At 53.9% G+C, this 26,632-nt stretch overlaps 2 protein-coding genes and 1 pseudogene across 3 annotated transcripts in view; 1 reads left to right on the forward strand and 2 right to left on the reverse strand.

The window, feature by feature from the left end:
- The window catches only part of COL1A1 (collagen type I alpha 1 chain), a 142,282-nt gene that overhangs the window by 113,348 nt on the left and 2,302 nt on the right, over positions 1–26,632 (reverse strand). The gene's annotated exons all lie outside the window — the stretch shown is intronic.
- On the forward strand, positions 6,985–23,068 carry XYLT2 (xylosyltransferase 2). The gene is made up of 11 exons (XM_081218597.1): positions 6,985–7,150; positions 15,823–16,312; positions 16,593–16,768; positions 17,068–17,270; positions 17,714–17,794; positions 17,993–18,209; positions 18,294–18,470; positions 18,729–18,991; positions 19,283–19,478; positions 20,041–20,374; positions 21,890–23,068. Exons 1-11 carry the CDS (start codon positions 7,016–7,018, stop codon positions 22,210–22,212), a joined length of 2,595 nt encoding a protein of 864 aa, XP_081074723.1. The 5' UTR covers positions 6,985–7,015; the 3' UTR covers positions 22,213–23,068.
- LOC308607017 (protein SET-like) lies at positions 10,577–15,815 on the reverse strand (annotated as a pseudogene). The gene has a single exon. The product of its transcript is annotated as a protein SET-like (transcript).

Genomic DNA, 26,632 nt, shown 5'->3' on the forward strand with positions numbered 1-26,632 from the left:
CTTGCTGCATTCTGTGTAGATTCTTTAGAACTATCTTCCAGTTCACTACTTTTATCTTCAACTATATCCAGTATAAAATTCATCCCATCTTTTGAGATATTTTTTATTTCATGACTATATTTTTATTTCTGAGATTTATAATTGCTTATGTTTTGTATCTATATGTTCATCTCATTTTCATCTGCATTGACTCATAATTTCTTGTTTGTCAAATGTTGTCTTCATTTATCTCTTTGAGCATCCTTATTTTCAAATCTTTGCTAGGTTAGTCCAAAAAATAAATTTCATCTGTGAGCTCATATTTCATTTGTTGAGTTGGTTGTCTTTTTTGGTATTTGATTTCTTCATTTGATCATATGCTTTGGGATTTTGGTTTACAGGCTCATTATGGCTGGGAGTTTTTGATTTTGCTTTGTGCTCTGTTTTTCTTTCTTCTTTCTTGGCTGGTGGATTTAGTTTTATGGTCATATCCACAAGATTAGTCCAGAACTGGTCTCCTGATGGCCACTGTGAACTTGTGCTCTTCGTTGACTTGGGGGTCTTGCAGACTCAGTCACAGGGTGGACTCACTTCTTGGTTGTGAGGCTGCCATTCCTCTGCTGCCTCCTTAGGCTTACAGTTTTGTCCGTAGATCCTTAGAGCTGGTCAACTGTCCTTGTTTTCAGTCTCCTTTCACAAGTAAGGTGGCCTCACTCCAGTCCCTGGTTTCAGCCAGAGAGTCTGGCTCTATCTTCTATTCCACGTGCAACATTTTAGCTCCCACTACCCCACAGGCTTTTGGCTTTGGCCTTACTCAACACCAGTTAGTTTTCCTTCTTGTCTGCTGAGATGTTTATCCTGTTTTTTGGTCTGTTTATGTCTTAGTAATGTCTTTTGAAACTTTTTCTCTCATTGGTATATGTTTGGAGCATACAGAGGGTATGTCAAACCATAACTTTCCAGCCTTCTGCTTGGAGATGGAATTTCTACTTACAATGGACACAAGCCCACAGATACAGTTCAGGGGTGACTGAGCAGAGCACTGAGGTTGTGACCCCGGGAGCCCAAATAATGGGCACTTTGTCTGGGCTTAGGGGGCTGGGCAGGGATGTGGACCAGACCAGTAAACCCCCAGCTGGACAACTTCTAGTTACAGACCAGCTTCCTACAGAGACCCCATGTGGCAGTAAGATGATTTGCAGGAGCAGAATGTTCTACCCAGAGTGCTTTCCTACTCCCCTGCTTGGAGCTGGGAGCCTAACGGACACCTCCTTTGTGAACTGCAAGTGTCCACCACAGGCTTTTTAGACAACTCAGAGGACCAAAGAGAAAGATAATACTGCATAGGGGCTCTCAGCTGGCTAAATAGAAAAATGAAAGAGCTATGGCTTTTTCATTTTGGAATAATCCATACTGTTGACACGCAATATATACAAAATAATGGAGAAAGAAAAATAACAAAGATATAGTGGAGCAGTTAAATTCTTCTCCAGAAAAAGATTCATAAATTTCAATATTGACCCAAAAAAGAAGCACAAAATTCTGAATAGATCAATAACCAAAAAGAAAAGAAAAAAAAAAAAAAAAAAAGAAGTTACTGAAGAAAGCTCTCTAAAGGACTCTTGGGTTCTGTGCTTTTGTTGACAAGACTTTTCTAATGGTTAAGGAACAGCAGTGTCTACTGTTGTTATGTACAACAATTCCTATTGTTGTATAAATTATTTCAAAACACAGAATAAAGAAATAATGCTCCTCAATTTGTATGTAAACTCTGATTCTTAAGTCTACAAAAAAAAAAAAAAAGTAAAGAAAGCCATAGACCAGGGATTGCAAACTCAAGTGTCTGTAAGCGCCAGAAACTATAAATGGGTGAAGTTGACTGATGTGTGAAATGACTGGGGAAAGTGGGAGCTACAGGAACTGAAGAGTGTGCACCTCTTATTCAAGAATTCAAAATCAAATGCTTCAAAATCCTGTGCTGGTCACGTAAACAAGTCCCATGAGTCACCAGTTCGCAGCCTCTGGTACAGGTTGATCTCTGTTATAAAATAGATGTAAAAATCCTAAATAAAATACTAACAAGTTAAATTCAACCTACACTACAATTTTTTAAAAACCTACTAAGACCAACTTACATTTACTCTAAGGGATGCAAAAATGTTTTAATATGTGGAAATTATTTAAAAAATAATCCATCATCTCCCATTGGAAAAACCTATATGATCATTTCAATAGATGTTGGAACTTAATACCTGACAAGGGGAGGCCCAGGAATCCAGAGCTGAGTTGAGTGTGAGTTGGCAAAGGATGTCCCAAATGTAGCATGTAGGGGTAAAACCAGGACCAGGACCAGCAGACAGATAGCCCAGTGAAGTGTCGATCCAAGGAACTGGACACAGAAGCAGAAATTAAATAAAGGCAAGAAGACAGGGCCTGTGGAGATGCTTGGGAAGCACAGCTTGGAGACTTTACTGCAGGAGCCTCCCTGTCATCTGGTCCTGAGCCAAGTTTGGACTCTAGCTGCTGAAAACACTGGAAACATTTGAAAACATTCAGCATTCACATATCATAATATTTCTCCTAAAACTAAGGTCTAAGGATAATGTCGTCACATGAGAAAGGACACATCACAGAAGCAGCCCACTTAAAACTAAAAAATGCTTTCCTGCTCTGATTTTCTGAGGAGCCATTTTGTATTTTCAAGACTTCCTACAATAAACGAAAAAGAAGCACAATGGAAGTTATAGGGGAACCTGAGGGAAGAGGAGACAGTGGGGAGCAATGAGCCTTGCATTTTATATGATCAAATCTAAATCAATCAAGGCGTGTTATACCTCAGTAACCAATTTATTCTATTTTTTTAATTTTTAAAAATTTTTAAATTTTTTTATTTTTGGCTGCGTTGGGTCTTCATTGCTGTGCGTGGGCTTTCTCTAGTTGCAGCGAGCAGGGGCTACTCTTTGTTGTGGTGCGCGGGCTTCTCATTGCGGTGGCTTCTCTTGCTGCGGAGCACAGGCTCTAGGCACGAGGGCTTCAGTAGTTGTGACTTGCGGGCTCTAGAGCACAGGCTCAGTAGTTGTGGCACACGGGCTTAGTTGCTCCGCGGCATGTGGGATCTTCCCACACCAGGGCTCGAACCCGTGTCCCCGGCATTGGCAGGTGGATTCTTAACCACTGCGCCACCAGGGAAGTCCTAATTTTTAATTTTTTAATTTTTTTGGCTGCACCGCATGGCTTGTGGAATCTTAGTTCCCTGGGCCCCCCGCAGTGAAAGCATGGAGTCCTAACCACTGGACCACCAGGGAATTCCCAATAACCAATTCATTTTTAAAAATAATAAAATCTAAGTGGGTACTGATAGAGTGACAGGGAATAAGTGCTAAGTCAGGACTCCACACCTCTACCTCATACCGTACACACAGAAAATTTCAGATGGATTACAGACTTAAATGTAAGATGTAAAATAAATATTGTAGGAGAAAATATATGAGACCATATACCTTATCAAGGATCAAGGAGATCTACCTAACCAGAAGAGAAAATGAGAAGACATAAAACAAGAGGAACATAATTGATTCCAAAAAGTTAAAAATTTTTAAAAGACCTTAAAAAGTCAAAATGGAGTGATAAATTGAAGAAAACTTTCAATTTCAAAAGGATGAAAAAAAGTCTTAAAATTGATAAGAAAAAGACAAATAATGCAATAGCAATAGATAAACTCATGGAAATTAAGAAGAGGCAATTCTGGGAAAAGAAAACCCAGTCAGGAAACCAAATGAGACACTCCCCAGCAGAAAATCACAAATTAAAAACCAAGGCATTCACTTCTCACCTAACAGATTAGCAGAAATTCAACAGTGATAACAACTGCTGTTGGAAGGGATGCAGGAAAACCATACTCTCATACATTGCTGTCAGAAAATTTGAATTGTCTTTGAAAACACAATCTGGCAATAGCTATTTACCATTTAAAATTCCCCTTTCCCCAGTAATCCCATTCCTGGGAAACTCTACCACAGAAATGAACACATTAGTGCATAGGGATAAGTGTAGAACCACGTTATGATAGCCTTGTGGTAGTCACAAAAACTGGAAACCAAGTGAATGCCCATTCAAGAAAGGAGTGGCATATTATGCAGCCATTAAAAAAGAATGGGTTAGGGCTTCCCTGGTGGCGCAGTGGTTGAGAGTCCACCTGCTGATGCAGGGGACACGGGTTCATGCCCCGGTCCGGGAAGATCCCACATGCTGCGGAGCGGCTGGGCCCGTGAACCATGGCCGCTGAGCCTGCGCGTCCGGAGCCTGTGCTCCGCGACTGGAGAGGCTGCAACAGTGAGAGGCCCGCGTACCGCAAAAAAAAAAAAAAAAAAAAGAATGGGTTAGACCTGTCCTATCCGTTCTGGGGGAATTTCTACTATGTGTTTATGGGCAAGGGAGAAAAGCAAGATACAAAGTGTATGTAAATAAAAAACCCGTGTGTGTGTGTGTGTGTGTGTGTGTGTGTGTGTGTGCATTCTTACAAAGGTGGAAGGAAGAAAGGAAAGAAGGTAGGAAGGAAGCCAGACTGTTAACATGGAGGGGAAGGGGAGAGAAATACTTAGAAGTAAGTTTCTATATTTAAAAACCATGTGTGTAATGTGATGCCGTCCATGCAAAATCTATATACATAAAGAGATGGGGAAAGGATCATCACCAAAATATTAATGATGATTATCTCAGGGAGTGGGATTGCAGGTGACTTTTACTTTTTTCCTTATGTTTTAAATGTTATATAATGAGTACATATTATTTATACAATCAGTGGAAAATAAAGTTATTTTCATTGTTGGGTGCAGGGGAGTATGGGCAGGTAGACAGTCCCTGGGGGACCTGAGTTAATGAGCACACAAGATCAATATTTAATTAACGTATCAATTGCTGGCATGCCAACTGAGGTTCTCCAAAATCTTGAAGTGTAGTTTCTCTTAAGTAGCCAAACTGTCATCTGAAACATTGTTTACAATTCTCCCATTTAACTGATGCTGAAGAATAGAATGATTACAAATACCAAAGGGGCAGGAGATGATTAAAGGAGGTTTTATTTAAGTGCCATCAAATCACTGCATCTCCTGTGCTCACCACGGCTTAGAATTTCCTCGTTACGCTTATCTCCAGGCACCTTCCAAACCCTTTTATCATTACTTTCAAGCTTTTTCTTTCTTTTTTTTTTTTTTTTTTTTTTTGTGGTACGCGGGCCTCTCACTGTTGTGGCCTTTCCCGTCGCGGAGCACAGGCTCCGGACGCGCAGGCTCAGCGGCCATGGCTCACGGGCCCAGCCGCTCCGCGGCATGTGGGATCTTCCCAGACCGGGGCACGAACCCATGTCCCCTGCATCGGCAGGCGGACTCTCCACCACTGCGCCACTAGGGAAGCCCTTTCTTTTTTTTTTTAATTTTTATTTTTGGGTGTGTTGGGTCTTCGTTTCTGTGCGAGGGTTTTCTCCAGTTGTGGCAAGCGGGGGCCACTCTTCATCGCGGGGCGCGGGCCTCTCACTGTCGAGGCCTCTCTTGTTGCGGAGCACAGGCTCCAGATGCGCAGGCTCAGTAATTGTGGCGCACAGGCCCAGCCGCTCCGCGGCATGTGGGATCCTCCAGACCAGGGCTCGAACCCGCGTCCCCTGCATTGGCAGGCGGACTCTCAACCGCCTTTTTTTTAACCATTTTTTTCCAGACCTCTGTGTAGTGATTCTTAAAATCTTCATTATAAATTTTCAACCTTCACTTTGCTCTTTTTATTGCTTCCTTCTCACGGAGCTTGGCTTCAGTGCTGGGGATGCACTTGGCTATGCTGGGCACTGCTCTCCCTCTTCTCCCCTTCCCTCTCTCAGTAGACCTGCCAGGTTCAGGGGAGGGCTGCAGAGGTTCAGGCCTTGTCTGTGGCGGTGCTTGAACACAGCAGCCTCTCCAAAATTGTTAGGATCAGCTCATGGAACAGGAAGTTGGGCTTCCTTTGATCTTTCTTTCGCAACATTTACTGAGCATTGCTGGGTGTCCATTGCCGGGCCAAGGATTCAAAGGTGAAGAAGGCATGATTCCAGAGAAATCACAACCACATATGTAGACAGTGCTGGGTAAGCACTTAGGAGGGTGCCGCCGATGAGAAGGGGGAGGAGCAGGGGAGGAATTGGCACAGCGAACGGCACGCGCAAAAGTCTGGTGGCTCTCCAAGTGTGTTCCCAGACTAGTAGCATCAGCATTACCTGGGCACGTGTTGAAAATTCTAATTCGTGGGCCCCACTCTTGACCTACCAAGCAGAAACTCTGGGAGTAGGGACCAGCAATCTGTTTTATCAAGTCCTGTGGGTGATTCTGACATACCCTAGAGTTCGGTAACCACGGCTCTAGTTGAGGTCTGAGGATGCCTAGGATACATACGAGGGAGAAGAGAGAGGAACCAGGCTTTGTGAAGGGCCTCAGATGCCAGTCAAAGGAGTTAGACGACTTTGCCCCATAGGTGCGGCCTCCATGGCTTTTAAGCAGGGCTTGTGGCACTTAGACAATCTCTCCCAACTCGGCGTTTCTGGGAGCTCTAGCATTCTCTGCTTGCACGAGGGCGGAGAGCCAGCTGATTTCTGCGGGGCAGAGTCCCCCACCCCCACCCCCGACCCCAGGCGGCGAGCCAGAGAGAGGTCGGCTGCAGACCTCTCTGCCCCCTGGTTCCATGGGCTTGCCGTCCAGGAGGAGGTGAGCACACGCAGAAGCTGAGGAACTGACCAAGACGGGGAAGGGACCACCCGGGAAGCGGACCCGGCGCGAAAGGCCAGCAATCCGCCCGACGCGCTGGGCAGCGGGGGCCAACAGCTTCGTAGGCCCAGGCTCCGCCCCTGGCACACCAGGCGCGGCGTTTCGGGCCTGCGGGCCCCGCCCCCAGCCCCGCCCCGGCGCGCGCCAGGCGCTCCTTCCTTGGGGGAAGCCGGCTCGGCCCGCGCCCGCGCCCGTGCGCGCGCCCGCGGCCGGGTTGCAGGGCTGGGCGCGCGCCCCTCGTCCCGGGCAGGAAGATGGTGGCGAGCGTGCGGGTGCAGAAGCTTGTGCGGCGCTACAAGCTGGCGATTGCCACGGCGCTGGCCATTCTGCTGCTGCAGGGCCTGGTGGTGTGGAGCTTCAGCGTCCTGGAGGACGACGAGCCGGGCGAGGTGCTCCGACGGCCGGGCGGGCAGGCGGGCAGGCCGGGCGCGGGGGCTCTCGGGGTCCTGGCGGGGATGCGGGCGGCCCCGGCCGGGGAAGTGGGGCACTGGCCGTTTGCGTGTCGCGCGCCGGCGGCCGCCTGGCTCGGGGCCTCGGACCCCTGTGGCCCGGTTCACAGGCGGGCCCTGTTCACAGGCGGGCCCGGGGGCCTACGCGCGGAGGGCTGTGCGTGACCCGGAGGACCGGGCCGCGGGCCGGCAGGGGCCCGGGGCGGGAGGAGCGGGTCGTGGTGGGGTGGTCTGCACCCCGGGGAGCAGTGAAGGTCGGGCGCGGGTGCCTGGGGAGCGGGGCCGGGAGGCGGGGCTGGGCCCGAGCCTGCTCGGAGGTGGGGAACCCCAGGCCAAACTTTCTGAAGTTGGGAGGGGGCGGGAGTGTGCGCGCCGTGGGCGGAGGACTGGAGCCGAGGGACCCCGGGCAACCGCGCCCAGCCGCCCCTCAGGGTCAGTAGCCAGCGAAGAAGTGGAGCCTGGGGGTGGAACTCAGTGTGGCAACTGAGGAGAGGGAGAGTGACCCCGAGGGAGAGAACTGGAGTGTCCCTGAGACGTGGCCGCCTCAGCCAAGGGTCTGAAGAACCTGCATGGGTCTTCAGGAGAGGATGGCAGGGGAAGTGAGCTGCTGAGGGCCCTCAGGACATTAGGGAATTGGGGACTCGCCCCCTCTGACTCTAAGGGAATGGGAACAACAGCAACTGGTTTAGCAGAACCCCAGGCCCTGGAGCAGGGGCAAACCCCATCATGCTTAATCCCCAGGTCCTTGCTCTGAGGGTCTCACTCTTGGCTGATGTGGTTTCAGCTGGAGGCCCAGACATGCCTTCCCCAGTGTAGTCAGGAGGGTCCAGTGGTGTCTGAGACCATCCTGGAAGGTTGGAGAGGATAGGCCAAACCCTGGCCCTAAGCTGTGGGCCAGATGTCAGGGCTTCCCGGCCCCCACCCCTTGGTTCTGGTGCCTCTAGGGCTCTGAGTCAGACACTCTGCTTGCCCCGTCCTCTTGGGGCTCTCCACCTGGCAGGGTGAAGGCCAAGGCAGCCCTGATGTCCTCTTCCCCCTCCTGCATATGGCAGTCTGGAAGGCCTGGTGTGGAGACTGGGAGAATTGCTGCTTTTGCCTTTTTTTGGGAGAACCAAGAGACTAGGATGGTGAAGCGAGCTGGGACAGTCACACGAGACCGTAACTCCAAAAGGAGCTGAGGTTGGGGTTGGGGGAGGCTGGCTCTGTGACACCCGGAGGGCGTGAGCTTGTTCTCTGTGGTCCAGTAAGTAGCAGGAAGGGGAAGAGAGTGTATGAGGATTTCTTGGGCAGATGAGACATTCTAAGATGGAAATGGCTGCCAAGGAGTTAGGGAGCCCTCTGACCCTGGAATATGTGAGCAGAAGCCAGTGAGCACGCTGGGGAGGGGCATGGCAAAGCATCAGAGGCTTCCCAGAAACAAATCGCTGGATGGGATGAGAGATTGTCCAGGCCTCAGGGTCCCTGCTGCCCTGCCTCCAGCCTGGCGTGGAGAACTGGTGCAGTAGAGTGCTTGGGATCCTGCCCCCCACCTCCTCCTCCACCTTCCGAGCAGAACCTGATAGGGGAATCCCTGGACTAGAATGGGGAAAAGATCCTTGCTGACCTAAAAGCTGTGTAGTCCAAGCAGCCCTTGGGGCTTGGACCCCTTCAGCAGCCACCTCAGTGGGACCATCCCACTTCACCATCCTGTGTCCAATTCCAGCACTGCTACTGGTAAGTGGTGCGACCACTGGCAAATCGCCTAACCTCTTTTGCATCCTCATCAGTATCCGCGCCCCAAGGATGGGGGCAAGGATAGTACCTCTCTCGTTGGGTGATGCCTGTGAAGTATTTGCAGGAGTTGCTGGCCCAATGCTAAGTCATCAGTAAATAACTCTTAGTATTATTTCAGTAGTGCACCGGGGGAACAGGGATTCATTCATTCAGTCAGTCATTCATTCAACAAATATTTATTAAGTCCTCCTTCATACCAGGCACTGTGCTAATACTGGGGCTACAGAAATAAATATAACAGACGAGGTCTCAGCCCTCGTGGGCAGACAGGGAGAGACTGACAGTGAAAAGGAAACTCAACAACAAGAGGGCTGGTTTAGATAGGTGGTTGGGGAAGGCTTCTGCAGGAATTGGCCTGTGAGTTGAAAGACCCAGTCAGCCTGGGGAAGAGGTAGGCAGAGTTCAGGCGGAAGGCCCTGAGGAGAATGGGCTTAGCTGGGTGCCTTCAAGGAATCGAAAGGAGGGTGTGGTGCGATCCCTGGAAGAAGTTCAAGAGTTAGTCCAGGGCACATCCTAGAGCCCGCAGTGAGGGGCTGGGGTTTTATTCTAAGTGGCTCTAAACTAAAGGGGTCTAAGCAGTGATGGGTGAGATGTGCATTTAAGAGGCACACTCTGCCCATCTGTGAGGGCTAGACTGGAGACCACAGATGACCATTAACATCCAAAGAGCCATTTTATGGTTTTCAAAGCTTTTACAGACATTGTCTCACCGCTTTTATGTACACATTTAGTTTTATTGTAACAAAGCAACTTGTACACTTTTTTTTTTTAATTTATTTATTTATTTATTTATTTATTTATTTATTTATTTATGGCTTTGTTGCGTCTTCGTTTCTGTGCGAGGGCTTTCTCTAGTTGTGGCGAGCGGTGCGCGGGCCTCTCACTATCACGGCCTCTCTTGTCACGGGGCACAGGCTCCAGATGCGCAGGCTCGGTAGTTGTGGCTCACGGGCCCAGTTGCTCCGCGGCACGTGGGATCTTCCCAGACCAGGGCTCGAACCCATGTCCCCTGCATTGGTAGGCAGGTTCTCAACCACTGCGCCACCAGGGAAGCCTGCAACTTGTCCACTTTTAACATTTAAAACTGAGCATCATCTTTCCTTTCCAGTGAAGCAAAAAGAAAAATTTAAAAATAAACAGGAACAAAATTACAATAGAGAATGTCAATTGCAAATAAGATCCTACAGGTTCTGCTGATTCTCCCATCCAGTGGCAGGGCTCAAGTCATCATCAGGAGAGAACTTTATTTTAAAAGTGTCAACATCTTAAACTGCAAGGATGTCCATTAAACATCACTATTAAACATGCCAAAGGAGAAGCCATGTTGTCAAAATGCCCACTTAACCCACCCAAACATCTCAAACCCACCCTTTGCTGACCTTCTATAACCCCATTTTTTAAAGTTTTTTCTTTCTTTTTTTAAACAAGAGAAAGTAGACAGATACATGTTGGTAAATGCTAACCGTCCATATTCACATAGAGACACAGTGTCATCTCTGAGCCCAATATACAGAGAAAGGAGGAAAAAAGCTAGAATTGTATGCACTACTACACAGGGGCCTAGCACCCTCCAGCTTCCAGCAGAGCTAAGGGAGCAGTTTCTTTTTTCCCACAGAGCATGGTGGTGTTGATTCCGTAAAGTTTTTGTTGAGACAGGAAGGGATAAACATGAATTTGGAACAGAACGGGTGGAGATTCTTTTCCCACTGAATTCTGCTCAAGGTATTTCCCCCCAGAATAAGTTGTGAGCCGTGGTATAAAGGAGAAAAGAGACCTCAAAAACAGGGCAACTGAGCACAAGAGGAGAAGGAGAAAAAAAAAAAAAAAAAAAAAGACTGCAGCTTGCTCCCGGGGGCTGGAGAAAATTAAGACAGGAAGGTTGGAATCCACCAGCGTTGCATGAGTCATCTCCTTCACCTTCCTCCCCTTCCTCCCCTCATCGTCATCGTCATCTTCCTCACCTTCATCCTCACCCCCGTCTTCATCAGTAGCTTCCAATCCTTGTTGCTCTTCATCGTCATCATCACCATCTTCTCCTTCCCCTTCCTCATCGTCCGTGTCCGGAACCAGGTAGCACTGTGATGGATTGGGCCACATGGCCTCTTTGATGACCTCTCCTGACCCGTCTGCACCTTTCCGGATTTCCGTTTGATTTCCGTGGACTTTGAAGATGGATCACCACTCTCCCTCAGATGAAATTCTTTGGCGAGAACTTTATTTTCAAAGTAAGGGTTTTCATCAAAATAAAAATCCATTCTGTAACCTGATTTAATATCTTCAGATTCTGTCACTTTGACTTTTGTCAAATAACGCAGCGCCTCTTCCTCCTCCTCCCCAAGCAGTGCAGACACTTGTGGGTGGTTAACAAATGGTGTCACCCCAAGATTTGGGATTTGGGCGATCAATTCCGACCTCTTCTGAAAACATGGTTGGCGGAGTTTGCTATACTTCTGTTCTGCTTTCAGAATCTCCTCACTGGCTTGTTCGTTCAGTCTGTCTGTCTCAGTTTGTGCTTCATCAACATGTTCAGTTGCTTCCTGCTGCTCTTTCTGGAGGGGAGGCGGCGGCGGGCGGGCAGGCGGCTCCGCTCCCTCCCTCACGCTCCGCGCTCCAGCTCGCTGCTCCATCTCTCACCGCTTCCTTTAAACGCTCTGAGAAGTCCACGGTGGTGGGGTGTGGGATAAGCACTGCTGTATTCTCTGTCTCCACGGCCCAGAGAAGGATCCCAAGGAGACGCTGCACAGCCAGGAAATGTCAGAGGACTTTGAATTCCTCCTCAGTGGGGAGAGGGGGCCTCGGAGGCCAGACTGCCTCCAGGCAGGTGTCTTAGGGCCAGTCCCCATCCTCAGTCATTAGAGGGGACTCTGACCTCAGGGGCGACTGCGGGCAGCTCCTCTAGGGGCACAAATATGGGCCCTGCTGCTGCACATGTAAACATTCTTGGGGTGTTTATATGTGGTGGGGGCTGGCGGCCCACCAGGAGCCCCCCTCCCAGTTCTCACTGCTGCCTTCTGGTCCCCCAGCCCCCTCTGGGATTGTCCTCCTCAGGGTCAGCCAGCTCCCTGCTGCCGTGCGGGGCGCCCACGTGCCCATCTCCTCCCACATCCTGTCCCCCACCACAGTGAGCCTGGCCCTGTGCCCTGCCCTCCTGACCAGCTTCCTCACTCGCTGACACTGACTGCCATCGTGAGAGCCCACAGCTCCTCTGGCATCTGCACCCACCTAAGCTTGAGAATGTCTTCGTCTGCCCGCTGTGCGGCCAGGTCCGCCATCCCCGGGTCGACGTGTGCTCGGTCCAGTGGGGCTGCAGCCGCCTTCCCTGAGGGCTTTCCAGTCCAGGGTGCCCTCCCCAGTGTGGGTGACAGAGTGGGATCCGCTGCTTCCCCCCACCTGCCCTCCCCTTCGCAGATCTCTCTTCCCAGATGGAGGTAGACACCCCTGGCTCTCACTGGGCACCTCCCAAGAGGGCTGGTTGGGTGCCAGGCACAGAAGGCTGGGGTGCCAGGGTAGGCGTGGGGGCCTGGCCCTAAGGCACTTGCCGTGCTCTGACAGGAGGAGAGGAAGGTCCTAGGGAGGGGAGGGACAGGGAAAACTCAAACCGATGGTCCAGAGTATCTGAAGGCCTTTGCTTCTCTCCTGACTTCACGTTGGACTCTTTCCTGTTCTCCTTCCATTAATAATAATAGTAAGGATGACACAGCATTTACTGAATGCTGAGCCTTTGCCAAGAGCTTTTCATTCATTCACTCATTCATACATGCATTCATTCAACAAATATTTATTGAGGGAATTCCCTGGTGGTCCAGTGGTTAGGACTCTGCACTTCCACTGCTGAGGGCACGGGTTTGATCCCTGGTAGGGGAACTAGGCTCCCACAAGCTGCACGGCGCGGCCAAACATTTTTAAAAAAGAAAATATACATGTATATATATCGTGTCTCCCATTGCCGGACATTCTTCTGGCTCTAGGAATACATCACTGAACAAAACAACAAAAAGCTTTGTCCTCATGGACATTACATTCTTGTAAGGGGAGAGACATAGAATAACACAATATACATTTATACATATACATACATTATAGGATGAGAGGAGGTAATAAGTGCTATGGGAGAAACAAAGTGGAGGCTGAGGGAGAGCTGGAGTTTTAAATACAGCGGACAGGGTGGCCTTCCTGAGAAGTTGCCACCTGAGCAAGGAATTGGAGGCAGGAGCTGTGGGGACATCTAGGGGAGAGCATTCCAGGCACGGGACAGTGAATGCCAGGTGGGATGGAGGGACGCTGAGAAGGCCATGAAGGCTGGAGGAGAGTGAGCATGAGAGGGTGGTAGGTGAGGTCAGAGAAGGGTGGGGCAGAGGCGGGGAAGCCAGACACAGCTCGCATAGCCTTTGTAGGTTCACGGGCTTTGTCCTCAGAGGGAGAACCATGGGTGGTTTCAAGCAGAGGAGTGGGGAGATGGGACTTGTTTTAAAGGAAACACTGGCTGCTGTGATGAGAGTGGACTATAGGAAACCAGAGTAAGAGCAGGGCTTCCAGTCAGGGGTGGTAATGATGGAGGCAGTGAGAAGTGGTCAAATTCTGGATGTACTTTGAAGCAAGCCCCAACAGGAAGTACCGATGATGGAGTGTGAGGGAAACAAGAGTCGAAGTGACGCCCCTGAGTTTTTGGCCTGAGAGACTCGAAGGATAGAGAGGTCATTAACTGGTATGGGGAAGACTGAAGAAGGCGCCTCCTGGGGGAAGATCAGGAGTTCGCTTTTGGATTTGTGGGTTGACGGGTCTATCAGGCTCCCAAGGGAGGCATTAAGGAGGCTGACAGTTAGACATTTGAAGGTTCAAGGGAGCGCTCCAGACCAGAGAGAAATCTGGGAGTGGATGGAGTTAGGAGACTGAATGAGGTCACCTGGGGACCTAGGACAAGGCAAGGCCCCAGGGTGGCCTTGGGAGATAAGGAAGGGTCGGCCAAGAAGACTGATAAGGGGCTTCCCTGGTGGCGGAGTGGTTGAGGGTCCGCCTGCCGATGCAGGGGACACGGGTTCATGCCCCGGTCCGGGAAGATCCCACATGTCGCGGAGCGGCTGGGCCCGTGAGCCATGGCCGCTGAGCCTGCGCGTCCGGAGCCTGTGCTCCGCAACGGGAGAGGCCACAACGGTGAGAGGCCCGCGTACCGCTTAAAAAAAAAAGAAGACTGATAAGGAGTGGCCACGGAGGTCACACCGGGGAAACACCAGGAGGGCATCCTGGAAGCTGAGGGAGGAGGGTGCTTCAGAGGCTGTGGTCCAGTGAGTCATGCTGCTGGAAGGCCAGGCCAGAAGAGGACTTGCACAGAGAGTGTTGAGAGAGGAAGGGGACAGCTGGTGGCGCCACCTCTTTCTAGCTGCACTATGTCATGCTCTATCTCATTGGACACTCACACTTCCCTCCGGTATTTTAAAGCTGAGGGAACCTGCTCAGAGAAGGTAGGTAACGGGGGGAGCGGCGGAGCTGGGCAGGGAGCTCTGGTGACTTCAGATGGTAACACAGTGCCTTTCACTCCTCCATGCTTCCCGTGTTTGATCCACCTGACACCAGCCAGACATCCTATGTGCCAGCTACTCCGCCGGGCACTGGGGTAATGGGGCTGAAATGACAGCCTCTCCGCAAGGAGTTGGTTGGGTAGAAGAACATCCCTCCCTGGGGCAAACGGGGTGGCTTCACACAAGGAGACTCAGGGCTGGATCTTGAAGGATGGATGGGATTTGGTCAGGCAGGGAAGTGGGGCGGGGGGGGGGGCGTCACAAAACGGGGACAGGGAGAGCTGGGAAGAGGATGGGTATACACGCTTTCAACTGTGACCGGACCGTTAGGGAAGGGCCTGGGTTTGAGAAGAGGCTGTAGGAGCCAGGAAGCAGGGGTGGCGATCTTGAGGCGCAGCACTCAGCTTTCCCCTCGAGAGAGACCCTGCCACAAGGAGCAGTGAGTTGCCAGCCTGCAGCTGCAGGTGCCTTCAGCCTCTGCCTCAGCCGTCCAGCCATGGCCAGGCACCTCCTTCCTGGGCCGCCCCCAGCAGTGGTACCGCGGCTCCCATCTCTGGGCTATCTTTGCCCTGGAGCTTCCCACTAGGTGGCCGAGGCCCTCTCCAAGCCGAGCTGTCGTCTGAAGCTCTTGCTTCCCCCTCTGCACAGGTGTCAGGCCGGCTTGGCTCTCTGAAGGCTTTCCCTGCTGCTTCCTGCTCCTGCTTCCTCCTCATCCAGAGTGTGACCCCCCCACCCCCCAGTGAATCCCTTGCACTCTGACTCTCTCTTGGTCTCTGCTTCCCGGAGAGCCTGACCAGTAATGGGGTCTCAGATTCCACCTGTGTCCCCCCCACCAGGCAAGACCCCTGTGCTGTGCTGTGGCCTCAGCACTCCCCCGCGGAAACACTGTAGTCAGCAGAATGCTTTCCTTCTGAAGAGCACCGTCTCTTCCCAGGCTGGCCCGGTGGGGAGTGCCAGGTGGACACTCTTGTCTGCAGGGTCTTTGCATGTTTCTCTTATGATATATGTGGATATTCATTTTCATAGTTGCTGAAAAAGAAAGTGGTATCTGAATCCAAAGCACAAAAGAGACTCAGTGCCCTGTGATCTGTGTGATCGTGGGGATGTGGGTGCGATGGTGCCTTCGGGGAGGGCGACATTTCCTCTGCTGGCTGGTCAGGGAGGCCCCCCAGCAGAAGTGTTGTTTGTGCAGAATCCTCGGGCAAACAGTACTTTTCTAGATCAAGGGTGGCAGGGGCTTCCAGGCCTGAGGCCCAGCAGGAAGCTGAAGGAGCTGGAGGAGAGTGACTGTCCCAGTGACTTGTGTCCGCCTATCTTTTACAGAAAGGAAGGCAGAAGAAGCCACGGCCGCTAGACCCCGGAGAGGGCTCCAAGGACACAGACAGTTCAGCTGGGCGGCGGGGCGGCGCGGGCAGAAAGCATGGGCGCTGGCGGGGCCGTGCTGAGAGCCCCGGCATGCCCGTGGCCAAGGTGGTACGGGCAGTAACCAGCCGGCACAGAACCAGCCGGCGGATCCCCCCCACCCCGCCCCCAGAGGCCCCAGGCCGCCAGAACCTGAGTGGGGCAGTGGCTGGGGAGGCGCTGGCTGGGGCGGCTGGCTTCCCACATGGAGACACAGGGAGTGTGGAGGGCGCCCCCCAGCCCACAGACAACAGCTTCAGGCCCAAGTGCGAGATCGTGGGCAAGGATGCTCTGTCTGCACTGGCCCGGGCCAGCTCCAAGCAGTGCCAGCAGGAGATTGCCAACGTGGTGTGCCTGCACCAGGCCGGGAGCCTCATGCCCAAGGCTGTGCCCCGGCACTGCCAGCGGGCTGGTAAGAGACAGACATGGGCAGAGAGGTGGCAGCCCGGGAGGGGGCATGGCAGGGATCCTCACCTCCATTTCTCAGGGATGAAAGCTCAGAGGGGCTCACCTTGCTGCCCAAGTTGGGTGACGAGTGCACTAAGTGGCAGAGGTGGAGCTGGGGCCTAGGAGCAGTGGGCTCTAAGTGCAGGGTTCCTCCTTGGGAAGGCAGGCAGCCCCCTCTTCCTGTCTTGCCTCCACCCTGTGACTTGGGGCCAGACCTCACCGATGCCCCTGTTCTCTACTCTCAGGGAAGATGAGCCCCGGCATTCAGTGGGACGACGTTCGGGCCCAGCAGCCCGTGGATGGCCCCCAGGTACGAATCGCCTACATGCTGGTGGTCCATGGCCGCGCCATCCGCCAGCTGAAGCGTCTCCTCAAGGCTGTGTACCACGAGCAGCACTTCTTCTATATCCACGTGGACAAGGTACCTACTCTGGCCGGGGAGACCAAGGGCATCTGCGTAAGTAGAGCAGAGACTCAGAAGGTCCTAGACAGACAGTGTCTCTGACCTGCTCGGGTGGCCCAGAGATAGGGGAACAGGGAATGGGGGAGCAGCCAGCACCAGGTGGCATGGCTGCTTCAGAGCTGGAGCCCTGGCCTGTGCTCTCTCCATTCTGTGACACTTGTACTCTGCTCTGGGGTGGGGCGGAGTGGGAAGGTTGTAATGCCGGGGGTCCATCTTCCACTGCCGAGTTTCCACCGCCACCTCCCCACTTCCCACAGCGCTCCAACTACCTGCACCGAGAGGCGGTAGAGCTGGCCAGCCAGTATGATAACGTGCGGGTGACGCCCTGGCGCATGGTCACCATCTGGGGCGGGGCCAGCCTGCTGAGGATGTATCTGCGGAGCATGCAGGACCTGCTGGAGGTGCCCGACTGGGCCTGGGACTTCTTCATCAACCTCAGTGCCACTGACTACCCGACCAGGTGTGGGGTGGTGCTCTGAGCCCTGCAGATGGGAGGGGGGCACGTCGAGGCACTCGGGGTTCAAGGGTCCTGATGGACTCCTTCCCTCCCCCAAGCCTCATTCTGGGATCTGCAGAGCTCAGACATGGTCCCTTGGCCCCAGCAGTGTTTTAGGGGGGAGCTGGTGAAAGATGATGTGAGGATTGAGAGTGACAAGAGGTGGGGAGGAGGAGGAGCCAGAGGTCTGTACTGGGGGTCATGGGTCACACAGCAAGGGGTGGGAGAAGGATGGGGTGGTCTTCCTCAGGGGCCTCAGACGCCCACCACCCCAGAGCGTCAACCTGGAGTAGGTCACTTAGTCAGGACGACTCTCAGTGAGAAAGGAGGGGCCCAAGGAGTAAAGTCACTCTGGGCCAGTGACTGAGCCACGCACACACGCTACCCACATCCCATTTCCTCTCCAGGACCAACGAGGAGCTGGTGGCTTTCCTGTCCAAGAACCGGGACAAGAATTTCCTCAAGTCGCATGGCCGGGACAACTCCAGGTGAGGGGCCGGGAGAGGAGGCCCTGGTCCTGGGGTCTTGCCACAAGCCCTCCCACACAGGGGGGCTCTGTGGCCCCAGCCTTGGGTTGCAAAACCTCCAAACCAATCACAGATTAAGGAGCGCTAGTTCCTGGAAGGATGAGAGCCTGGATCCCACCCTGCAAAACCCTCAGCCACGGGCCCGTCTGCCTCCCACAGGTTCATCAAGAAACAGGGCCTGGACCGGCTCTTCCACGAGTGCGATTCGCACATGTGGCGTCTGGGCGAGCGGCAGATCCCGGCGGGCATCGTGGTGGATGGCGGCTCTGACTGGTTCGTGCTAACGCGCAGCTTTGTGGAGTATGTGGTGTACACAGATGACCCTCTTGTGGCCCAGCTACGTCAGTTCTACACGTACACATTGCTCCCAGCCGAGGTGGGTGACCGGGCCCGAACCCAGGCCAAGAGGGCGCGTGGTGGGTGGCCCAGCTCACCCTCCACCCTGCCTTGTCACCCGCAGTCCTTCTTCCACACGGTGCTGGAGAACAGCCCAGCCTGCGAGAGCCTCGTGGACAACAACCTGCGGGTCACCAACTGGAACCGCAAGCTGGGCTGCAAATGCCAGTACAAGCACATTGTGGACTGGTGCGGCTGCTCCCCCAACGACTTCAAGCCGCAGGACTTCCTACGGCTGCAGGTGCTTCCCTGTGGCCCCCGGTCTCTGCCCCTTGACAGGGCCTCACCCCAGGTGCTTTCCAGTTAGAAGTGATCCAAGGGCGTCCAGCCAGAGAGTCCGGGGGCCCCTCGCTGGGAGCAGCCCTCAGGGGTCGGGGGCTACACTGGCCCAGGAAAGGCCCTGGGAGGCTGATCCCCGGGCAGTGCCGGCAGGGGCGCCTCCCCTGCTGCCCTCTGGGACCTCCAGACCCCTTCACCCTCCTTGCCTCTCTCGCTCCAGCAAGTCTCCAGACCCACCTTCTTCGCCCGGAAGTTTGAGTCAACTGTGAACCAGGAGGTACTGGAAATCCTGGACTTCCACCTATACGGCAGCTACCCCCCTGGCACTCCAGCCCTCAAGGCCTATTGGGAGAACACCTATGACGCGGCCGATGGCCCCAGTGGGCTCAGTGATGTCATGCTCACTGCTTACACCGCTTTCGCCCGCCTCAGCCTGCGCCACGCCGCCACCGCTGCGTCCCCACTGGCCAGCCCACTCTGCAGGTGAGACCTCCTTCTGACATTTTGCAGACCCCCACCCAACGTGCAGTGCCCTCCGAGGAGGCCAGTCAGAAAGAAACGGCCCCTGCCGCCAGGGAGCCCCCAGCCTGAGGCAGGGAAAAATGCAAACAAGACAAAGGCGGCAAAAGCCAGGCACATAGGATCTGTGGGTATGAGATCTGGGGCAAAGAAAGCACCTGGGGATGGGACACCCCAGAGCCCCCTCCCTGGGACTCCAGGCCAAGCCAGGTGTGCTGATGGCATCTCCCTTTCTCCCTGCTGGAACCTTCTTAGGTTTGAGCCCAGGGGCTTGCCGTCCAGCGTGCACCTGTATTTCTATGACGACCATTTCCAGGGCTACTTGGTGACGCAGGCGGTGCAGCCCTCAGCCCAGGGGCCGGCAGAGACGCTTGAGATGTGGCTGATGCCCCAGGGGTCGCTGAAGCTGTTGGGGCGCAGTGACCAGGCCAGCCGGCTCCAGAGTTTGGAGGTGGGACAGGTCCTCCCCTTGCTTTCTCCTGTCCCCCAGCAAGACTTGGGGTAGTGGGGAGAGAGGGACAGACACTAAGGGAGCGCTAAGGACTGGGTTAGGCCTTTCGGAAATGGATTCATGGGTCTTCTTTCCCAGTGATGGCAGCCTTGGGATGCACGGAGGACATGCAGTCAGCAGGGAGGGGACTTTGGTTCCACTACAATGCAAGCCCAGTCTTCTGAACTCCAGGGATTTTCTGCTAAAGGGACTTGGACATTCCAGCCGGGCCAGAAGATTAGGCTTTTGAGTGTCTCCTTAGCGTGGGGGTGGTCTCTGGGCAGGGCTTCACACCTCTTCTCTGCCTTACTGCCCCCAAAACTTCAGAGCAGGTCAGTACAGGAGCCTAGAATGAACCTCAGAGCTTAGTAAAGAAATCCTAGTCTGAGCCCATCGTTTTGCAGATAGGGAAACAGGACCAGAAAGAGACAGTGACTGGCCTGAGGTCACACAGGAATTAGACGTAGCAGCAGGTAGAGAGGACTTTACCCTGGCTCCTGCCCAGCTACCTCCTTTCCCACAGGTTGGCACCGAGTGGGACCCCAAAGAGCGTCTTTTCCGGAATTTTGGGGGGTTGCTGGGGCCGCTGGACGAGCCTGTGGCCATGCAGCGCTGGGCCCGAGGCCCCAACCTCACAGCCACGGTGGTGTGGATCGATCCCACCTATGTGGTGGCTACATCTTACGACATCGTGGTAGACGCGGAAACCGAGGTCACGCAGTACAAGCCCCCCCTGAGCCGGCCCCTGCGGCCGGGGGCCTGGACTGTTCGACTGCTTCAGTTCTGGGAGCCCCTGGGTGAGACCCGCTTCCTCGTGCTGCCTTTGACCTTCAACCGCAAACTACCTCTCAGGAAAGGTAAGGATCTAGTTTCCAAATGATGCCCGGGAGCCAGGCCAAAAAGGATTGGCCAGACAGGTGGCCCCAGGAAGCTGACCATAAGAGTAGGGGAAGGGGGCATGTTGTGGCCTTGATCGTTCATCCGTAAGCATCCCAGGGCCTCGCACTGTGGTATGGTGCTTCGGAGTTAGGCAGACTTGGCTCTAGAACACAGCTCTGACACTTTAATTGGGCTTTTATCCTTGGCAAATTACTTGGCCTTCCTGAGCCTCAGTCTTATTACATGTAAAAGTAAGAGTAATACAACTGTTAGAGACCTCCTGGGTGCATGGAACACAGATCCACTCAAACTAGCTCCAGTGAAAAGGGGGAAATTATTGGAAAAATGCAGGGCTCTCCCCCACGGAACCTAGGAAATGACTCAGGTCCCACTGGGACCCAGAGGTGCTGTCTGTCTCTCTGGGGCCACCTTGTCCCTCATCCTGTGCTCTGTGTATCAGCCTCAGGCTCTGGTTTCTCAGTATAGTGATACGTGGCCTCTCAGTGCAACAGGGACTGACCAGGGCCTCTTGGTCTACAAGTTCCACATCCTTAGGACAGCAAATCTGATTGGCCATCCTCCCAGTCCATTGGTGGCCAGGTGGGCAGGGTCACATGGCCCTCCACCCACTTGGCTGAGGATAAGAGAGCAGACTCTGAACACAGGCATAGGCTGAAGGTTCCTGCAAGGGGGCCCTAATACAAGTAACTACCCCCTGGGAGATATTAGGAATGAGTATGTGGGTAAAAGTGGCTGGTATATAGTAGGCGCTCAATAAGTAGGTAGATGTTTCCTTCTTCCAGCCACATCCTATCACAGAGAAGGTGGGTCAGAGCAGAGGTAACCCAGAGGAGGACGGGGTGCTGGGGCGGGGCAGCGGCTGAGGCGGATCAGAACAGGCAAGCTGCGCCCTGCTCTCCTAGGACTCGTAGCCTGATGGAGGAGACGGGGCGGGGGAGGCAAGCTTGACAGCAGGAGGGTATTGGAGCTGAGCCTTGAAGGAGCTGGATTTTTGTAGACAGAGAAGGGTATTCTAAACTGAGGGAAAAAAGTTAGCAGGTGTCTGGTGCGTGAGGGGAACAGAGGGTGGAGGGGCGTAGGATGCCAGGGGGTGGTGGGAAGCAGGGTGCCACAGCTGGAGGGCCTGAGTACTAGGCTTCTGAGGGCTCTGGGAACCACTAGAGGTGGTTGAGAGGGGGCATGGGAGACACAAACCAGACCATTACCAGAAAGTAACCTTACTTTCTAAGGTGCCTTGAACCCACTGTTTTATTTAATCCTCAAGTCAGGAATTCAGGGATTACTGTCTTGACTTTGTAAAACTAAGTTTTACAGGCACAGAAGATTCTGTGGATTAGCCCAAAGTCACTCAGCAAGATGCGACTCAGTGTTAGAGCTGGGACAGGAACTGGGGTGCCCAGACCTGACTCCCAGGGTCTGGCCTTCATGGGATCATTTGGGCGGGGCATGCTTACTCCTGCTCTTACCCCCAGATGATGCCAGCTGGCTGCACGCTGGGCCGCCCCACAACGAGTACATGGAGCAAAGTTTCCAGGGACTCAGCGGCATCCTGAACCTGCCTCAGCCAGAGCCCGCAGAGGAGGCTGCCCGGCTGCACGCGGAGCTCACGGGCCCTGCGCTGGAGGCCTGGACAGATGGGGAACTAGGTGGCTTCTGGTCTGTGGCCGGACTGTGTGCCATGGGCCCCTCTACCTGTTCCTCCCTGGAGCTCTGCAGACTGACCAGCTGGAGCTCTCAGTTCCCCGACCCCAAATCAGAGCTGGGGCCTGTCAAAGCAGATGGACGACTCAGGTAGCAGGGTCCCAGCCAGCGCCTCCGGAAGACCCGGGGAATCGCACCTTACAGACGATGGAGGGATGTCCCCTTCATATGCAAGAACCAGAGGCCCAGGCAGTACACCTGTGTCCACCATCAAGAACCTGTAGACGGCAGGGAAGGTGGGCTTAGTATTTACCACCGCAAATGGCTCTGCTGGGGACCAGGATGTTGGCAGGAACATGGAGAGAAGGGCTCCAGCTTCCACAGCCCACTCTTCCTCACCTTCCCCTCTAATTTTTTTTTTTTTTTTTAAGAAAAATGGGTAGTGGGGGGATGAACTGGGAACAAAAGATGTGCAATAGGGCTCAGAGCAGCCCCAGGAAGTGGGCCATGGCTCTGGGGAGCAGGGGCCTGACGAGCCCACCTGCTGCTGCTCTGGAGGAGGCTGGGCCTGCCTTGCTCTCCAGGGCCTCATCCCCCAGCCTTGGCCTGTGCTGCTAACTGCTGAGGCTCTGCAGGGGTCCAAGTGCTATGCCAGGCTCTGAGGCCTGGAGAACAGGTGATTTACGGGAGCACTGCAGAGCTGGAATCTAATGGGTCAGCCTCTCCTCTTACAGCCAGGGGACCATAGAAGAGGGGGTGGGGTTGGCCCTAGGGCTTTCCAGCATCCCCTGCCCCTTGATGGGAAAGCAGGGCACCAGGGCCTGCTGAGACCATTGCGGAGTCTCCCAGGTACCCAGAACTGCAAGCAGGGCCTGGGGCGAGCCCTCATGAGCAGCATGGGAAGAAGACTCTGCCAGGGCTCTCAGAAGAACCTGGAGTAGCATTGTGCCTGAAGCTCAGTGTGAAGTCTGAAATATGCAACAGAAGAAATATATCTCTATCTCTCTCAACTGAGCCTCCGTGTTTTTCCTCCTGGGTGTCAGAGAGCCATCACTGTTGGGCCCTCTTCTCCTAAAAGTCTTGGCTGGTACTTTGGCAGAAGGTGGATGTCTCATTCCCCCAGAGTGGGAACAGTTTAGAATCCATCAAAGAGCTGGAAGGGACACAAGAACCCATCTAATCCAGATCCCTCTTTTTCTGAGGGGTAAACAGGCCCAGAGAGGCTCAGAGACTTCCTCATTGTCACCCATTGGGCCAGCAGGAGACAGTTCTTCAGAGTCCTGACCCGGCACTTCCTTGCTGCCAGGCCAAGGCAGAGGCTTGCTTCTCCGTCTTTGGAGTCACCAGGGCCCATCCCAGAAGCCCTTGCTGTTTCCTGCCTAGTTCTGAGTTACGGGGCAGCCTCAAGAACAGAGGCAGTCCCAGCCAGGGCCTGGTAGTTACCATTGCCCCATTTACGAGCAGGAGCAGTGGTGGCATGGGTTCCTAGCCGCTGCCTTAGGACCTGGGAGGGCCATGTTGGAAAGGTTTGTCCATCCTCCATTTCTCAAGCCGTTCCTCCCCTCCCACTTTTCCGCCATTGTCAGCCATGGCTCAGTATCAGTCCTTCACACCTTACTTAATCTGGGAGCAAAGGTGAAGGTTTCTCAGACCTTTAAAATCACCCTATCAGCCAGTCACACTGGCCCGTCAGCTCAGCCTGGGAAACAAAGGGCTCAGTTCCAGCCCAGGCTGCCACGTGTCAAGTTTTTCAAGTTGCCGGGAGAGGGCACCCCTGACCACCAGTGGCAGCGTTGGGGTTTCGGTTTGTTCAGCCACTGTGCTGACCTTGCGTGGAGTATCTCATTTAATCCTCACAGCCCTTTGAGGCAGGCAATTTTATTATTTTCCTTTAGCACACCAGGAAACTGAAACGATGAACCCAAAGTCAAAGCTGTTGCTGGCTGCAGGCTTCAGGTGGAGGCAGGAGGACTCCATGCCACTCTGCCACTACATTCTCCTGCTCTCCTAAGGCAGGTAACGGGGAAGGAGCTAACAGCAAGCACTCCAAGGAAATAGTGTTTGGGGTTCAAGGGCTGAGATGATTGCTTTTTTCTGGCTCCTATTTTATAGAACATCTGAAGTTCTAATCTGGTTCTCTAAAAGTTTTTTGTTTTGTTTTACATCAGCCTTTAGATCGATTAAAAAAAAATAACTGTGTTTAGCGTATCAGGCACAGGCAGTAAATATCAGAGCATTTACACTTGTGCTGACTAAGGATTCACAGACCAGCCAGCAGGTTTAACCCAGGCTGTGGCTATGCTGTTGTTGGGCTAGCACAACTGTTTCCAAAGTCTTATTTTTGGAACTTAGGTGGGACATGCCCTCTGTTTCAGCCCCTTCCACTCCCATCCTATTACACCAGGTCCCAGTCACCTGCTGTGACCATTTTGAGCTTAGCCCAGTGGATGGGGATCCAGACTGAGGGCTCTGAGTTAATTGCTCTGAGGTGGCAACCCCACACCGGTGTGGGTTCAGAGCTCCCTCAGGCAATTCTAATTTGCAGGCTGGCAGGAAAACTAAAGTCCAGCCGCAGCCCCACTGCTCTGGCCGGTTTGTCTTGGCCCCATGAGTCAGAAGCAATGTGGGGCCAGGAGTAGGCTTCATGGCTCCATCCTCTCCCCTGTCCGGGTCACTGAGGCAAGTGCGGGTGCAGCTACTCGGACTGAATTCCTGGCCGACAGTGCCCCCCACCCTCATCTTTCTGTAGGGTTAGCTCAACCCAGAGGCTTGAGCTTTTTGAGGCTTTGAAATCCTCCCCTGGCTGGGCCCCTGGGGTCAAAATCGGAATAACAGCCAGGCGGAAGTGGGGTGGGGGCCGGGGGCCTGGGCCCCCAGAGCTGCGTAAGAATTCCTTTGGAGGGAGGGGAAGAGCCTGGGGAGAGAGGCTTTTGTATTTTGTGCCTGGTTTCCAGGACAACCACAGACACCTCAGTTCCGTTAGAGATGGGAGCAAAGACCAGAGGACAGTTGGCCTTTGGAGCCCTGTCACCCGAGCTGATGGGAAGTGGCGGGCGAGGGGGGGTGCAGAGTAGGGCTGGGAGGGGATCGGGACTGAGAGGTGCAGAGATCTGGACGAGGTGGAGCTCCCCGGGCTGTCTTCTCGGTTTAGCAGAAGCCTAGCCTGTTCCCGCCAACCCCTTCTCCTGCAGGTTGTTGAGGGACCCTCGTGGCTGCCAGGCCTGCAGAGTGGAGTGCCAGCTGTGGGACACTAGGTCCTGGCATGGTACTGACCAGGACAAGCAGGGGCAGAAGCTGAGAATCTGGAGAGCTGCTCACAGACACCGTGGCTCTGAATGAAGCTGCTCCTCTGGGCCAGGGATCCTGGGTTGAGGGTTGGCCCTGTGGGGATGGTGGGTGGGGCCGGCGGAGGGGGGGAGCCCATCCTGTGGCTGTCTTCAAGGTCATTTAAGGCCAGTGCCCTTTCTTGGCACCGCTCTGCCACTGCTGTTCCCTGTGCAGAGATCACCGCGGAAAACAGCCTCCTAGACATAGTTGTGGCCACTGGTGAGTACCCATTGCTGTCCCAAGTTCAGAGTTGGGGCAGATGCACACTTGGCCCCTCATCAGAGGCCAGAAGTCCAGCTTCTTCACCTATAGGGTCACCTAAAGCGAGCCACTTGGGGAGAATGCCGTGTTTGGCTAGTATATGAACCCTGAGGCCCCTTCCCTGCTGTGTTCTATGATGCTACAGTCTACGGTAGCGGAAGAGAGCCTGGGCACCAGGAGTTTGACTTCAGACCCGAGTCCTCCCTCCCCTGCCTCCTCAGATCCAGTTTCTAAGGGCGTCCGCCCCACCGCAAGCTCCTTCTCCTCCCCGAGTCCGTCCCTCTGTAACTCCCTTACACACGTCACTCCTTCCTGGGCTGAAGGAAGACAGGATAGAGCTGCTCTGTCCTCCCGCACAAATCTCTGCCACAGGGAATGGATGCAGCAGCAAAAAGGGAGCTGCCTGCCCCTGCTTCCCCTGCATGTCAAGCTGATACTAGTCCCAGGCAGGTCATTCCTGCTCAACTTCTGGAGTGGAATTTCAATCGGGGGAGGTGAGATGGGTCTGTGCCTGCCAGGCCCAGGCTGAGCCTCTGACGCCTGGTGCCTCTGGCGGCGAGGAGAGTTTCACGCCGCACGGCCAGCCTGCTGTGCTGCGGTACCAGCGAAGCCCCAGGGCTGCCACGTCCTCTGCTCTCTGCTCAGTACGGAAGGGGCCTTTGGATCTACTCTATGGACCCGCATCTTCCGGTCTGGGTTCCCTCTGGACCAAGGAAGTAGTGTGGAAAGGGTTAGCAACATCCTGGCCAGCCTCCTCTCTGGCCATTGTGAAACAGGACCCAGTACGGGGAGCTGCTGGTGAAGACAGTGGTCTCCCAGCTCTCCAGGCAAGGCCCACAGGCTCCTAGCCCCCAGGGGCAAGTCCAGAGCCAACTTCTGTGGGTGGAGACTCCCATGCTGTCAGTCCTCTTCCCAGGGACGGGGCGCCACACGGGATGCCGGGAACAAAAAGCAAAAGACATCTTCAGACCTGTAGCCTCCCCAGG

The sequence above is a fragment of the Mesoplodon bidens genome (assembly GCF_964165515.1).
Source record: "Mesoplodon bidens genome assembly, chromosome: 19".
Taxonomy (NCBI): Eukaryota; Metazoa; Chordata; class Mammalia; order Artiodactyla; family Ziphiidae; genus Mesoplodon; species Mesoplodon bidens.

Excerpts from the sequence above, each read along its gene's own strand:
- XYLT2 (XM_081218597.1), top strand. The coding sequence starts at position 7,016 with ATGGTGGCGAGCGTGCGGGTGCAGAAGCTTGTGCGGCGCTACAAGCTG. Across the intron at positions 18,210-18,293 it reads ACACATTGCTCCCAGCCGAG|TCCTTCTTCCACACGGTGCT; the intron begins GTGGGTGACCGG and ends TGTCACCCGCAG. Across the intron at positions 18,992-19,282 it reads CTGGCCAGCCCACTCTGCAG|GTTTGAGCCCAGGGGCTTGC; the intron begins GTGAGACCTCCT and ends GAACCTTCTTAG.